The sequence below is a fragment of the Medicago sativa genome, chromosome 2, assembly GCF_051527215.1.
Source record: "Medicago sativa cultivar Bolivia chromosome 2, Bolivia_mono, whole genome shotgun sequence".
In the NCBI taxonomy this organism is placed as follows: Eukaryota; Viridiplantae; Streptophyta; class Magnoliopsida; order Fabales; family Fabaceae; genus Medicago; species Medicago sativa.
The window spans coordinates 28,145,178-28,160,649 of record NC_140750.1 but is presented as its reverse complement, the minus strand read 5'-3'; the positions used below and the strand labels follow the sequence as shown (position 1 = coordinate 28,160,649).

The following is a 15,472-nucleotide window of genomic DNA, read 5'->3' as shown; positions in this document are numbered from 1 at the left end:
AACAATATGAGATTTTCAAACTCACATTTGATATATAACAAATTGAAATTTATTTATAGTAAGTATATAACATTAATCAATTGTATAAACACACTTTTGTTCTCCTATTAAAAAAAAAAAAATAGTTCGGCCATCTAATTTCTATGACTTTTCTCCCTTTTGCAACTTTCAATTTAAAAGCTTATGTGAGGTCTCACTTAATTGAGTTGGACTTGAGTTGCGTGACACTTGCCACACCGGACCTAGTTCAGATCCGCCCCTCGTTGGATGGCGACTATTCAATCCACATCTATTTTCTTCTTCTTCTTCTCCTCCTCCTCCTCCTTCTCCTTCTTCTTGTGCACCTTTGGTTACGTTTCTGTCATTTTTCTTTTTGGCATCTTCTGAATTTCCCATTCTGAAGTCCTTTCCGATCTGCTTCTGATATTTAGAGTTTTAATCTCATGTATACCTTGACTTGCAATTTTGATCTACCTGATCTGCAACCTTAAGTACAGTTGATGTTTATTCCTTTCTTCAAAAGCTTTGATCCTAACTTTTGAGATGAGAATTAGTAATAATAACCAATTTTGTATGTTGAATGCAAAGAGCTCTGATTACGTTGTTGTTCAATGTCATGAAAATTAATCTAATATGACAATAGATTGGTGGTATTTAAGGCTTATTTTCATGGTATCATTTAGTTTTTTTTTTTTTTGTGCTTGTGCATTTTACTTTTTTTGGTGTCATTCATTTTTTGGTGAGTTTAACTTGCGAAATGGATCACATGACATTTAGCACTATATCAAAAACCAAATATTTTAATTCATTAGATGCTTTCTTATATAATTTTTATTACATAATAATAATAATAATAATAATAATAATAATAATAATAATAATAATAATAATAATAATAATAATAATAATGATGATGATGATGATGATGATGATGATTTAGATAGCTTAGACACCAAGTAACTGAGTTTAGTTACATCTTAGTTATGATATGCTACTATTAGTCTACCTATTGTATTGTATAGCACCAGTTACCTATAAATAACTGATTGTACTCCTTCATTCATCAATAATATGATTCTATTTCTATTATTCATAATATGGTATCTTTTTTATTTTATTTTTGCTTTCTCTCTCATGAGAATGTTAGTTACAATCCATAACTGCTTTCGCCATTGATGCTTGTTTTCTGGAAGATTCCTTGTGATTCTTCTTTGATTTTTCTTATTTCGCTCTTAATTTCACATTGAGATTCATCTGTTTGTTCTTTTCGCAAGATTTTTGCGTGTCTTGATTTGAAGATTTTCATCCTCTTCCTCTGTTTTCTAGCATCATGGTTCGCAATTCGAATCAACAACAACCTGATACTGATTCTGCTTTTTTTTTGGAACAATTACATTCCCATCGTCCTCTCCCAAACTGTGCTTGTCCACATCAATGCAGATGTGATGTTGTTAGGGGTACCTAAGACCTATAGAACTAAGGACCAAATCATTCAGTTTTTGACTGGCCTCATTGAGCGATTTTCTGTTGTCAAGACTCATGTTTTATTGATGGATCCTCTACCTACATTGAACAATTTTCTCTGTAGTCTTATACTCATTTCAATTGAACTATCTTCTATTTGATCTATTAATGAAATTGTTTGATCTTTTTTAACATGTGTGTTGGTTCTAACAATACAATTAATAATGCCCAAATTTTTTAATAGTATATATTAATAGTTACAGAGATATTGAATAATTTATTACTACTAGAAAGTAGGGGTGTTCTGGTGTGATTTTCGTCGGTTTTAAAGCAAAAAATATCCAATCAAAAGATAAAAGGGTAAATACCTATTTTGGTCCCTGCAATATTAGCGAATTTCGATTTTAGTCCCTATAAAAAAAATTAGATTATGTCCCTGTAATTTCAGATTCCTCCACTTTGGTGCCTCACTTGATCTTGTCAGCAAAATCTGCTGAGTTGGCACACTGACTGTGTAATTTTAATATTTTTTTAATCCATTTGAATTTAAAATTATTTCCATTATTTTTTTTGAAGCAGAATTATTTCCAATATTTAAAATTCAAAAACTTTAATTTAAAAAATAATTAAAAATCAACTTAAAAAAATGTGTTCACCATAATCTTCAATCTCATTCTAATTCTCAAATTCATCTCCTCTTCATGCATCAAAGCAGAAAGGGATTAAACATTAATAAAAATTGATCAAGAACTTATCATCTTCTTCACTGCGTTCTTCCAAAAAAAAAAAATCTTCTTCACTGCGTCCTTCTAGAAATTATCCAGAACACAACAAGCTTCAACTCAAACACAAAATCAAATTTCAGAATTATTTCGCCACTACACAACATCAACAACACTGAAAAACACAACATCAACAATTTGCTAATGGATAAATGAATATTAGCAATTGAAGCCCATAATGATTTATCTTTCTAGATTTGCTCTTCCTGAATCTTTGTTTTGAACAACAATGGCTGAAACTTCAGTTAACAACAAAATCCCTTTCCGTGTTCCCAGAAATGCAACCATGAATGGATAATGGATTTATCCGAGCTTCAGCGTGTCATGGAAGAACATTGGCAGTGGTTGATGGATGGCACGACGATGATATGGTCGGTTCCGATTGGAACCTTGTGTGGGTTGAAGGGAGTTTGTTTTGATTTGTTTTGAATTGATTTGTGAGTTTCTGTTTTCATTTTCCACCAGTTTTGTAATTTGTTGTTGTTGTTCTATCATCTTTGAATGAATATGGGTAGGAGTTGATGTTAATGTTGTGTTTGGATTTTAATAGAAGAAGAATCTGGAGAGAAGAAGAAGCACGATGGGAAGGTGGAAAAACCTTGAATTTGATTTTAATTGGATTTTTATTTTGGGGAAAAAATTGGATGATTTAATTTTAAAGATTTTAGTTAATATTTAATTTTAAAATTTAAATTTATTTTAATCTAAGTGGCATCTAATTCCTATTAAAAAATAAAAAAATAAAATAATTATACAATCAGCTTGCCAACTCAGCAGATTCTGCTGACAAGATCAAGCGAGGGACCAAAAGTGGAGGAATCTGAAATTACAGGGACAAAATCTAAATATATTTTTTTACAGAATTCGCTAATATTACAGGGACTAAAAGATGTATTTACCCAAGATAAAATTACACTCGATTTAGTATACTCATTTAAGAAATATGATTTAATCCAATTAAATATAATTTAATTTAGATTTATTTTTGGACATCCAAATTACAATTCTATAAAGTTCTATAAATATTAATAATGTATAGACAAGGTAAAATAATTGTTTATTTTTGTTTTTCGAATGGCAAATATATATTATAAAAGAAAAGAGAACGAATGTACAAGGAATAAAGAACACTAGAGGTGAAATATTTGGTTTGACGTAAAATATAAGATATAATATATTAAAATTAAGAGGAGGGATCCATTGACTCTAAGAAGAAGTATAAAGAGTTACTCTAAATCTTGGCAATTAATTTTGATATCAATCTATGGTTGTGATTAATAACTACAAATTCCTTCCATAAGATTTCCTACTCCTTCTTCTTAAACAACCCAACACCTATGAATCTGCCTCAAATAAATGGCTTAGATTCACATCTATGAATCTTAGAAAATTATGCAATTTTGTAATAACTTATGATTTATTCAATAAATTTCTTGGATATTAGAATTCTAGGTTATCTACATCAGTAATAAAATATCTGAAACAAGCAATATAATATTGATCTTCTATCGAATAAAAAAAAAGATTCAATCAAATTCATATTTTTCTATCAGATTCAATAAAAAGTTGTAGTATTGTTCTGCCAAAGTTCACAATTGAATCAATTTTTTTTTAATTTAATAAGTCTGCACTTAAGGTTCACAAATGACTCATATTTTCGAATAAAATGACTTTGGTTTGCATTTTAATTTAATTGAAAAAGTTCATAATTGGATTGTTGTCACCTGTGCATTATCATTATTTTGTGTAAGAAGAAGGAATATGAAATCTTATGGTAGAGATTTGTAGTTATTAATCACAACCATGAATTGATATCATAATTACTGGCCAAAATTTGGAGTAACTTTTTATACTTATTTTTGGAGTTAATGAATCTCATCTCTAAAATTAAGACAATGATTGTTTTATTTTTAAAAAAATAGGTGATAGTACAAAATAGGTAAAATAAACTAATAATAATTATTAAAAAGTTTAAAACAAACTAATGATAGACTTATGCAATATATTATATTAACAGAAATATAAGTAACAAAGTTTATGTATGTGGAGGAAGTGTAAAATCTAATCCGAGTACTTTACACAAAATAACATCCAAGCACATTAAATAATATTTAGTTTTGTACGATTTTGAGTTGTTTTAGACTGGTTTGTAGTTTTAATTTGGATCGCTTTAGATATAAACACCCCTAACAGCAAAGTACATGTATGTTCACACAAGTGTTTTTTATTTTTATGAATGTGTGAAGAAAATAAAAAAAAATATAAACGAATAGATAAAGACAAACGAGAGACTAAACAAGTGATGATTGATAAAACTTATAATTTGTCGATATAATAAATGAGACGTTATAAAAATTTATGTGATTATTTAAAAAAACAGTTAATTAATGAAAATAGATACATAGTACATAAATAAAATAGGGGTTATAATTTACACTCACTTTATACTTTTAATGTATATAATGTTGATTTAAACATTACAAACATGACTATTAGATTCATATTTAATACATGAAGAACTGAGACATGTTGATGGTGTGATACATATATTTGGTTGTGTTCTTGGTGATTAACATGCATGATTTCAAGATTCATATTTTATTTGCTCAAAAAAAAAATTCATATTTTATATAGGATGATGAAGGAGATGTAATATTTTATGATTTATCTAGTATTCAAAATTATTTTTTATTTGTAATTTTAAGATGATTGCGAATGTGAAGAGCCTTGAGAGTTTGGGTTTTCCCTTGGGAAAGAGCTTGCAACTGATTTGATCATACAATCGTTGTCGGGGGAGCTTAAATTAATTTGTCATGAATTCCAATAGAGAAATGATATTTTGACAACCATTTTTTGACAACTTTTGGACAACTTTCTCTCTCATACTCACATGATGTTGTTATCCTCTCTCTTCCTTTTTCTCTCTCCATTGTTTTTGACCAATAAGAAGTGAGAAAAACAAGGTTGTCAACAAAGTTGTCATCAAATGGATGTCAAAATATCATTACTCATTCCAATATGAATGACATGGGACAAAATTTTGCTAGAACTCTTACATTGAGTATTGAAGGAAATAAAACCAGAGGTAAAGGGGCTGAAATTGGTGATTTTGAAAGGGGATACCTCATTTTTATGACATTAAAGGTATTTTTTTTCCGTAATAGTTTTCCACAGGGTATAGTCCCCCAAGTGTGTGTGTGTATATATATATATATATGTATGAAAAATTGTTTTAGGATTAGAGGTTATAATGAATGTCAACCTAGTCGGGATGTCTTGTATCCTCTTTGATGTTATTAAACTCTTGATTTAGAAGGAAAAAAATGTTATATCAAATGAAATTGAGCTTCACGAATACATCCGAAGTGTATTTCGTCGTAGTAGTTTTTGTTGACTTGCAGCAGCTTTTCCCATGAATACCCTTAAATTCCACTCCACCCTAATTCATAATCGATTGATTATTTTTTCGGCTATGCCTTCGTTGTGTGTTTTTTCCGCTTGATTTAGCAATATTAGAAAGAAAAAAATATAGTTTAGCACAAAACATGGGGTTGGGCGTTAAATGAATATGAAATTTGAGGGAAAGGATCCTCTCCAATGACTGGAGGGTCCAGTGTAATCACAACCATTGAATAATAAATGCACATGAGCAGTCAAATGTTAAAATTAGGAGAGATAATGTATTTAATGGTTTAGATCCTTGACCGGAGAAAACTGCAGATGATTTCACTGGAGGGAATATTCTCCCGAAATTTGAGCAATGAATATTATAAATGCTAAATGAATACCACGTGTAAGATTGAAATGATAATAGGTCACATTTTTTATTAGTTTAGATAATATTTTGGATTGTACTGTATTTTTTTATAGGTCGGTGATCTCGCTGCTTTGTTAAGAATTAAAAAATAAAAGCAATTGATAACTTTTATATAGGAAAAGTTGCTTTTTGATGTTTCAGATTGTTGAGCACACAAATCTCAGGATACAATTTATATTTTAAACATTTTATCAAATGCCATAAAGATAGTTGTTAGCATTCCCTTAAAAACAAGGGTCTTGCTAACCAGTGCCTTCAGGGCAATGGTTAAGGAATCCTTAAATAGAAATTTTGTCTTGGAAATGTAATATGTTACTTTTGGTCAAACAATAATTACACACATTTTTCATAAAAATTTACTTCTTTTAGATGCATAACCATTGCCCTTGGGGCATTGGTTAGCATTCTCCTAAAAACAATTATATTACCTCTCACTATAGTGATTTTGTAAGATAAAACAAATTTCATATTGGAAATTAACCAAAACCCTCAAGGAAATCAAAAGCCGAAAAACAAAGACCAAAATAGATAGAGCTGCCTAAAAGCAAGAGAGACAATATCCCACCAAAGAACTAGTGAAACAAAAAGTTGGAAGCACATACCTTGAACCTTTTGATAGCCTCGGACGACGCTGCTTCTTTAACTTGTTCTTTGGACAACCAATTAAAATTATTGGTTTGTGTTTGGCTTAATTACACTTTTGGTCCTCGCATTTTAACCAACTCGCGAAATTGTTCCTCTCCTTTTCAAACCGAACAAAGTTGCCCCTATACTACCATTATCTTTGCGCATTTTGGTCTTAACCTCAATTTTACCCTCCAAAAACGTTTACGCGTCAAATATTTTAATGATGTGGCCAAAAAGACGTTGAGGTGGCAAATCACATTTGGAAAAAACTTGTACATGTCAGCAATCCTATTTTATTAATGAAAAAAATACATTTATATAAATTAACAAAAAGAAAATAAACCAAAAATACAAATCTGAATCCAGATTCAATTCGTTTCTTCATCTTCTTCTCCATAACCTTCACCGGCATCAACTTTCAAATTTCTGGGTTTCTCAAAGAAATATAAGCTTCATCATATTATGGGTTTGTGACGATTCTCCCTTCTTCTCTTCTTCTTCACGTCATGGTGTTCGATTCAATAAAACCTTTTTCTTTAATCTTCCAGAGATGATGGTATAGCTGTCATCCTTTGCACATCTCATTCAATCAAAACCCTTTTCTTTAATCCTTAAATTCAATTTTTTTTCAGCTGGGGTTTTTCTTTAATTCAATAAAGATCTGATTTTTTATGTTTTGTTGTTGAGAAGCTGCAAGGAATCAACTCAAATGAAGATTCTAGAAGAATCAATTTGGGGAAGTGATAGAGTTGGAAAGAGATCTGGATGTGGATCTGAATTTGATTTAATAAAGTTGAAAAAGAAACGGGAGTTGAATAAGAAACGGTTTATATAGGGGAAGATTTAAATGATTCTCAGAATTGAATGAAGAATATGGATTTTGGTTAAAAAAATTGAATGGAATGATTTCTGGAATTATTGGAGAATGGAGGTAGAGAAGAGAACATGCACGTTGGGTTTCAAAGCTTTCTTCTTCCCTTTTTTTATTTATTTTAATGATTTTAAAGCAAACAAAAAATAAATAAAAGCTTTTTTTATTTATTAATTTATCTTCTATTTATTTAAATCTGATTAAATGTCACGTGGAAATGCCACCTAAGTGTTCTTTTGGCCACATCAGTTAAAAAAATTCACATCAGCGTTTTTGGAGAGCAAAATGGGAGTTAAGACCAAAATTGCAAAAACAATGGTAGTATAGGGGCAACTTTGTTCGATTTGAAAAAGAGATGACCAATTTCGTGAGTTAGTTAAAATGCGAGGACCAAAAATGTTATTAAGTCTTTATGTTTCCATCCAAATCAACAATCTCTTCATTTTGAGACACAACTGAGAATTCACTCAGAAATTCATATCTTGTTGGACCACAATAGCTGCACTTTTAAAACATAAAACTTGCATAACATAAATAACAACATTTGCAGTAAAGTTTAACCTGTTATAGAGTTTCTCATCACTATGGAGCTGCCAAAAGCATACTCAACTAAAGGTTGTTTGACATGATGCTCCAAAGGAGATTAATATGCTACTACTTCCTCGCACAACCTTTCATGAAAAAATGTGTTAACTGAGTTTGTATTAAATGCTTCATCACGATTTTTATCAATTTAATTTTTATCAGTGTTGTCTCCTAACTTCATATTGAGAATGTGATCAACAACTTGAACATTAGTGTCAAGACTTCCTTTGTTTGTGCCATCTAATTCTGCATTTGCTAATAATTTGCCAATAATGAAGACAACTAGGCAACAATACTTTTAGGGGTTTTCTCACCCTATTTTGAAGCACTGATATGACTAGAAACTATTTTAGTTTGTTTGTCTTGCTTTCTAAATTTTTTGTTGCCACGACCACTTGAGCTATAGATTTATCCTGCTTATTGCAATCATTTCGAAAATTCTAACCATTGAACAAGAGGCTTATCTACAAATATTATCACTTTCACTCAATATGGTGTCCTTATTGTACACCATTTTGTCCTTTATTCTTATTTCATTACATAACAAATAAAAATATTAATATTTTATTATCTTCCCCAATCATAACATAACCACCATATCTTTTATAATAAATACTTATCAATATTATAATGTATTATTTTCACAAAAAAAATAAAAAAATCTATAATGTCTAATAATTCTTTCATTCAATCAACTTTGGATAGGATTTTACACTCATGTCTAGTTCTATATACTAAATATTCTTCAACTTGTTTCTCCAAATTAAATTTCCTCTCCCAATTTCTCAAAACTCTCCCAACAAAATGGTTGATGTTCTAAGCCCTTTCACAATCCCATCTCCTCCTCCACCACCTTCTTTATCAAACAAAAACAATAGCATACCCATGTTATATTATGGTCTAGTGGTGATGGGAATTGCAGCCATAGTCCTAGCAATATATAACATCATCATTATCAAACGTTGCAATAGGAGCAACAATCAACAACAGACCACAAGGCCAAATCTTATGGTTATTGAAGGATTTGAAAGAAGTAGTCATAGGAGCTTTGAAAACCAACAAAGGAACTTGCTTTCAAGCTTCAAGTACAAGAAGGAAGTGGTAGCAAAAGAAGAAGTGGATAAGGGTTATGATTATGAATGCTATGTTTGCTTATCGGTTTATGAAGAAGGGGAAGATGTTAGGAAGCTACCAAAGTGTAAACATTGTTTTCATGCTCTTTGTATAGATATGTGGCTTTATTCTCACTTTGATTGCCCAATTTGTAGAACACCTGTTGGCCCTCTTTGTCATAATTTTCAAGAAGAGAATTATCGTGATGGAGTGATTGAATCTGGTGGTAGCATCTCTGTTTGATTTGATTAGTTTAGATATGTGTGTGTGGCATGTTGTTTTGCCTCTAGGACACGACATATATTGAGTGAAACACCCCACCACACTAGTTAGGTTCTTTTTATGTTCTCTTTAATTGGAGCAACTTTAAGGTTGAGTTAGATGAGAAAATATTGTTACTTATTTGCTTATTATCTCTCTGTTTTTTTTTTTTTTTTGTCATCTCTCTTACTACTATATATGTGAGACATTTTTGTAAAAGATAAATGGGTCTCTTTTAATAAGACCATATTTTAAATATATTAATGATACTTTCACTGAAATATATCTTTATTTAAATGGAAAGAACTAAAAGATTATTTTTGTAACATAAAAATATGTCCCTTTTTATACGATCGATTTTTAAATTATAAGATATCCTAATGATATTTTCACCAAAAATATCTTTAATTAATAGGAGAGAATTATAAAAATGAATCATTTCTCTTTTTTTTATGAAAGAAAAATTAATTGTTTATCGCTTAATAATTAAAGGATAATTAATAAAGATAATGTATTTTGTTGATAAATTTAATATAGGCATATTTTTCATATACATTGGTCTATTATATATATTGAACTATTATTTCACTTAATTTAATATTATATATTTTGTGTTTTTTGACAAGAATATTAAATATTTTGTTGAGAGGGTATAGCCTTGGCATCCTTTATTGGGTCTTTCTGATGTTCTAATAAAAGTTCCGGCCTCCTCCTTTTTGCAAGTTAATTTTTCTTGCTTTGATAAAAAAATAAAAGAATACTTCATATGTGAGGCGGTTAATGTTAAATAAATGAAGTGTCTATATTAATTTTTTTTAAGCAAATATTTTTATAAATAAAAATATAATGATACAGAGATTGGGGTGACATTAGACCTGACCCAGGTACAACCCAAACGGGGATACAACGTGATAATAGACCATGCGATCAACCCTAGTCAATCCTAACAAAACAAACACTTACGCACGGACGCAACCCAGCGAACCCGCGTACGGGCACGAAACCAGATTACAAAAAAAAAGATGTGAAGTGAACATTCGTAAGAATCGAAAAGGGTTTTAAAGTAGGTGAATGGATCGACCTCCAACACGGTATCAAATCCACATACCATCAACCCCCTGAACAAACACTCCGAGATCAATCACAGGAACTGAGACGGAAAATAAGACAAACCGGTTCAGAGGTAGGCCTGACGACTTGAGACCTGCAGATATCAACATACCTGGAACATCAGAGAATCAATCACAAAACCACCAACTCAACCAGTTTCAGACGTGTTTGAACCCAGATCGAGGGATGAGTTCAACACGTTTGTTACCAACATACCTTTCGAATTTATAGAACCAAACCCTTTCGGGTTTACGAAACAAACCACCGCAAAACAGTCCACATCCGATGCCACCCACAATCTCCGATCAGAAACATAAAAACAAAAACAAACAAAAAATAGAAAAGCCACCGCCGCAGCAACATGAGCAGGAACTGGCGCAAGACAAACAAAGAGCAATCCAACAACAAGCATACCCATAACCATATTAAATTGTACTACCTACTAAATAAAAATATGGAGAATGTTAACGACACATTAATTAAAGTTAAAAAAAAATACAAATTTACATTAGAAGGTGATGGGACTATTACTTAAACAAAAATAAATACTTTTTAAGGTGAAGTTTCTATGAATAGATTCCATAACTTGTTGCCATTTCCCTAAAAATATATATGTGCTTGTAACTTGAATCAAGTTGCACTGCCAAAAAAACGTGAATCAAGTTGAAGACACATTTATACAGCCTTTTGTTTTGTCTTTTAGCATCGAAGGAGGGATGTACTGTCTTACAGCTCTATTTTATTGGTTGGCAGTTGGTGTCCACATGAGTCAACATCATTGAAATTTCTTCATCGTGTTGTTTATTGATTGAGCTTTTGCGACGGATTGTGATACTACATCTATCCCTAAAAATAGTTTTGTATAGTTTTGTTTAGTGGGGAAGTGGGTGAAATTGTACAATCGTTATATTTGAGAGACACTTCTAAAGAAATATTTAAAACGGTTATTGTTTTTTATTTGTTTTGTTCAATAGCCTAGTGGCAAATCACACACATTTTTAAGTGTGGAGAGGTGGGGAATTCAGGGTTAGAACCCCGGCCCCTGCAAACATTGTCCCTGGTAGCTACCAACTGAGCTACACTTACGGGACGAGCTACACTTACGGGACAAGTTAAATATATTTTTTATCTTTTATTTTTTTAAAAATTGATGTTCTAGTATCCTTATTTTAAAAATCGGTTTTTTGGTATCTCAAATTAACTTTTTTAAAAGTTTTGATCTCTCCTCTTATTTTTGGGTATTTTTTTTTATGATGTGACATATTCATTTGTTTTTTTGACAAAATGTGACATATTCATTTAAGATGTGGCAATATTTTGTATATGGTTGTCACTGACAATGGAATTTGCACCTTGGATCCAAAACACTAGCAATGGCCATTAGTAAATGAGTATTACTTTTCCCACCCTATGGCTTTCCTCGCGCACCCTATTTTTTTCCAATTTTACCCCTTGTCTGGATTCCGTAATCCGGAATTTATTGTTAGTAATTTTCAGATGTCTCCGGATTTTAAAATCCGGATATGTATTTTAGCAGAACTTTTGCAATTTTAAGCTCTACAATTCATAAAATAAAATGCGAATAAAATAAAAAACATTAATAAAAAGACACAAACATAAAAACAACTCATTTTATTAATATATGAACAATACATTACAATAATTTTCAAGCTTTTTAAGCTTATTACATAACATCCTAAATCTATTTCTAATCTCCTAAAAGCCTATTTCTAATCTCCTAAGAGCCTAATTCTAATCTCCTAAGAGCCTAACCACTGCTATGTGATCGGACATAGCAGTAACTTGGCTATTGGAGGAAAACCGGAGGAGGAGGGAAGAGGGTGCTCACACTTACGCCCAGGCAGGCGAAGCTAATAACCACACTGACCCACATGACCCTCAGATGAACCGCGCTTTGTTGCAGCGCGGTTCCATCCTCATTGACCGTTCATACAAACCCTGAAAGTTTTCAACGAGGTCCTTATCTATGAAAGGCCAACAATGGAAAACCATGGTTGTAGAAGGAAGAAGAGGAGGAGAGGGATGGTGTGAGAAATGGTGGGGTTTGGAAGGGTATTTATCGGGAGGGGTGGGTTAAAAACGGTTGGGAAGGAATAAATGCAGTCAAAAAACGTGGTAAAACACGTTTTTGACTTGACCACAGTAAAAAACCGCGTGTGGCAGACCACCGGCCATGGCACTGAGGCGTTCCGGAATATACAATCCGGAATGATCCATCAAATTCCGGAATATATTTTCCGGATTAGTGCTCTTATGGTGAACGAGGGGAACATTTGCACTTCTTTGTAGGGCGAAGGACATTCCGGATTGTATAATCCGGAATGCTTCAGCATTGGCTTCTTTTGAAAGATTGCTTGGCTTCTTTTGAAAGAGTGCCATCAATTAGTGGTTGGACGGTTACAACCACTAACACGTTTTCATTGACTGTATTAATGACCTAGGACTTGTTTAAGGCTATAAATAGGCTTCCATCTTCAACAAACACCATCATTCTTCACTTCACCTATTTTCTTCCATTCTCTTCAAATTTTTTAAGTTTTGTAGGAGTGTTTGTGGTGTCATGGTCATTGTTGACCGTTCCTATGAACCCTGCAATTGCATTGCAGCTTGTGTGGGGTTCATATAACGTTCAACAGAGACCTTTGACATCAAAGAAAGACACAAAAAAGCGTATAACATCTGTTCCGGATTCTGTTTTCCGGAAGACACTTCACCACTTTTCTTCAATTTTCGTCGTATGTATTTAGTTTTTTACGAGATTTGTGGTGTCATGGTCATTGTTGACCGCTCATACGACCCCTGCAATTGCTTTTCAGCTTATGCGGGGGTCGTATAACGGTCAACAGAGACACTTGACATCAAAGAAAGACACAAAATATGCCTATCAAATTGGTCCGGATTGTATAATCCGGAAACTCTAACAATCTTGTCCGGAAAATGTAATCCGGACCAGGGGTATTTTTGGAATTTTTACAGGGCGCGCGAGGAGGCCATAGGGTGGGAAAAGTAATACTCTTAGTAAATTGCATTGACCCCAATATTTGTCAAACTTTAGTTTCATTTGGGCTGCCATATCTCTGATGAAAACATTTTCATCCTCATAAGCATTATCAATCACTTGTTTAACCCTCCAAATTTCCGGAAGGTACAAATTTGCAGTGGTATACTCACTACCTGAGATTATATGAGTAGCTGAATTGAAGATCTCTAAAAGCTTACAAATCTTCTCAACTTTCTCCCAATCTTCTTGTGAAGGTTCGAAACCATAGTGTGGCTCCCTTTCTTGATAATCTGCAAATGCAAGCTTGAATTTTAAAGCAGTAAATAGCATGTGAAAAGTAGAATTCCACCTTGTTGGACAATCAAGAACAAGCCTTCTCTCTTTCAAGTGCTTCTGTTCAACAATGTCACAAAAAAATTTCAACCTTGAATCGTTATGATTAACATACTTGACACTTTCGCCAATATTGTAAATAATATTCTTAATCACGCCAAGACCATCTTGCACTAACAAGTTTAGGATGTGTGCACAACATCTCACATGAAACAAAGCACCATCCAAAACCAACTTATTGCTCAATGATAAGTTATCCTTGAGAATCCTTAAGCATGAGTCATTGTAAGAAGCATTATCAACAGACACTGAAAATACTTTATTTTCAATCTCCCAAGATTTTAAGCACTTGAAAATTGCATCAGCACATCAACTCCACGTCTTGGAGCAGGCACTTTCACAAAACTCAAAACTCTCTTTTGAAGTTTCCACTCAACATCTATGAAATGTCCTGTGATCACCATATACTCAACAACTTGATGACTTGATTTCCACATATCAGTAGTTAAACTAATCTTGCTTACAGTTTTCAGCTCAGCTTTTAATGCCTTCTTCTCAGCCTCATATATTGCCAAACAATCACTTCTTATGGTTTTACGACAAACTTTTTGAAATTCTGGATTTGCAAACTGAAAACCCCACATTAAAACATCATCTTCAACCATGCTAAAAGGATACTCATGCACCATAATACAAGTTGCAATAATTTCCCTCATCTTCCCATTAGAGTATTTAACACCAGGAACAAGAAATTGATTACTTGTACTTGAAGGTTTAAATGGAATGGTTGGTTGTTTCTTTTGTGCACGCTCATGCAACTTTTTATGCATACAAAGTTCAGAATGCCTCTTTAGATGGCTAGTGCTAGACCCTTTTCCACCGGTAGACAACTTCTCTTTACAATATTTGCATACAGCTTTCTTTACACCATCATTGAGTTCAATTTCGTCAAAATCCTCCCAAACAGCTGAGGTTTTTTTCCTTTTCTTCTTGGGGACACGCTCTTCTACTTGATCTTTACCTTTTTCATTCTCTGGAATTTCTCCATTTTGGCCTGAATCTACACGCACAGGTTCATTTACCTCATTTTGAGGAGCTATGGTAGAACTAGTCATTCCACTATTTTCAAGTGGAGAAGCCATTAGATAGACATGGTTCACATAGATAGGACACAATAAATTAATAACACAATAAACAAATTATTTAGTGGCTACATGACAAATTTCAATTCAAACAAAGTATAGTAACTAGAATAAATAATAACAATAAACATAAACTTACGAAGCACATGTATAGACACGGACATGAATACCAAAATTCCAACACCAATAATAATTTGAATAAATCATATAATCCGATGTAAGTATGTGTGTCGGTGTTGTGTCGGCGTAAGTCCGACATCGGAACACGCCTAATCTAAGAAGGGTTCGTGCTTCACATATATAAACTAAGGGTCATGTTAACTTGTATTTTATCTTGGTTTTCGG

The 15,472-nt window shown here is 32.4% G+C and overlaps 1 protein-coding gene and 1 pseudogene across 1 annotated transcript; one reads left to right on the top strand and one right to left on the bottom strand.

The window, feature by feature from the left end:
- The first annotated feature begins 8,722 nt into the window (after positions 1-8,722).
- On the top strand, positions 8,723-9,672 carry LOC146945985 (RING-H2 finger protein ATL52-like). The gene has a single exon (XM_085744240.1). The coding sequence runs from the start codon at positions 8,951-8,953 to the stop codon at positions 9,500-9,502; it is 552 nt and encodes a 183-aa protein (XP_085600366.1). The 5' UTR covers positions 8,723-8,950; the 3' UTR covers positions 9,503-9,672.
- A 2,288-nt stretch (positions 9,673-11,960) lies between these two features.
- On the bottom strand, positions 11,961-15,127 carry LOC146945984 (zinc finger BED domain-containing protein RICESLEEPER 2-like; annotated as a pseudogene).
- Between the last annotated feature and the right edge of the window lie 345 nt (positions 15,128-15,472).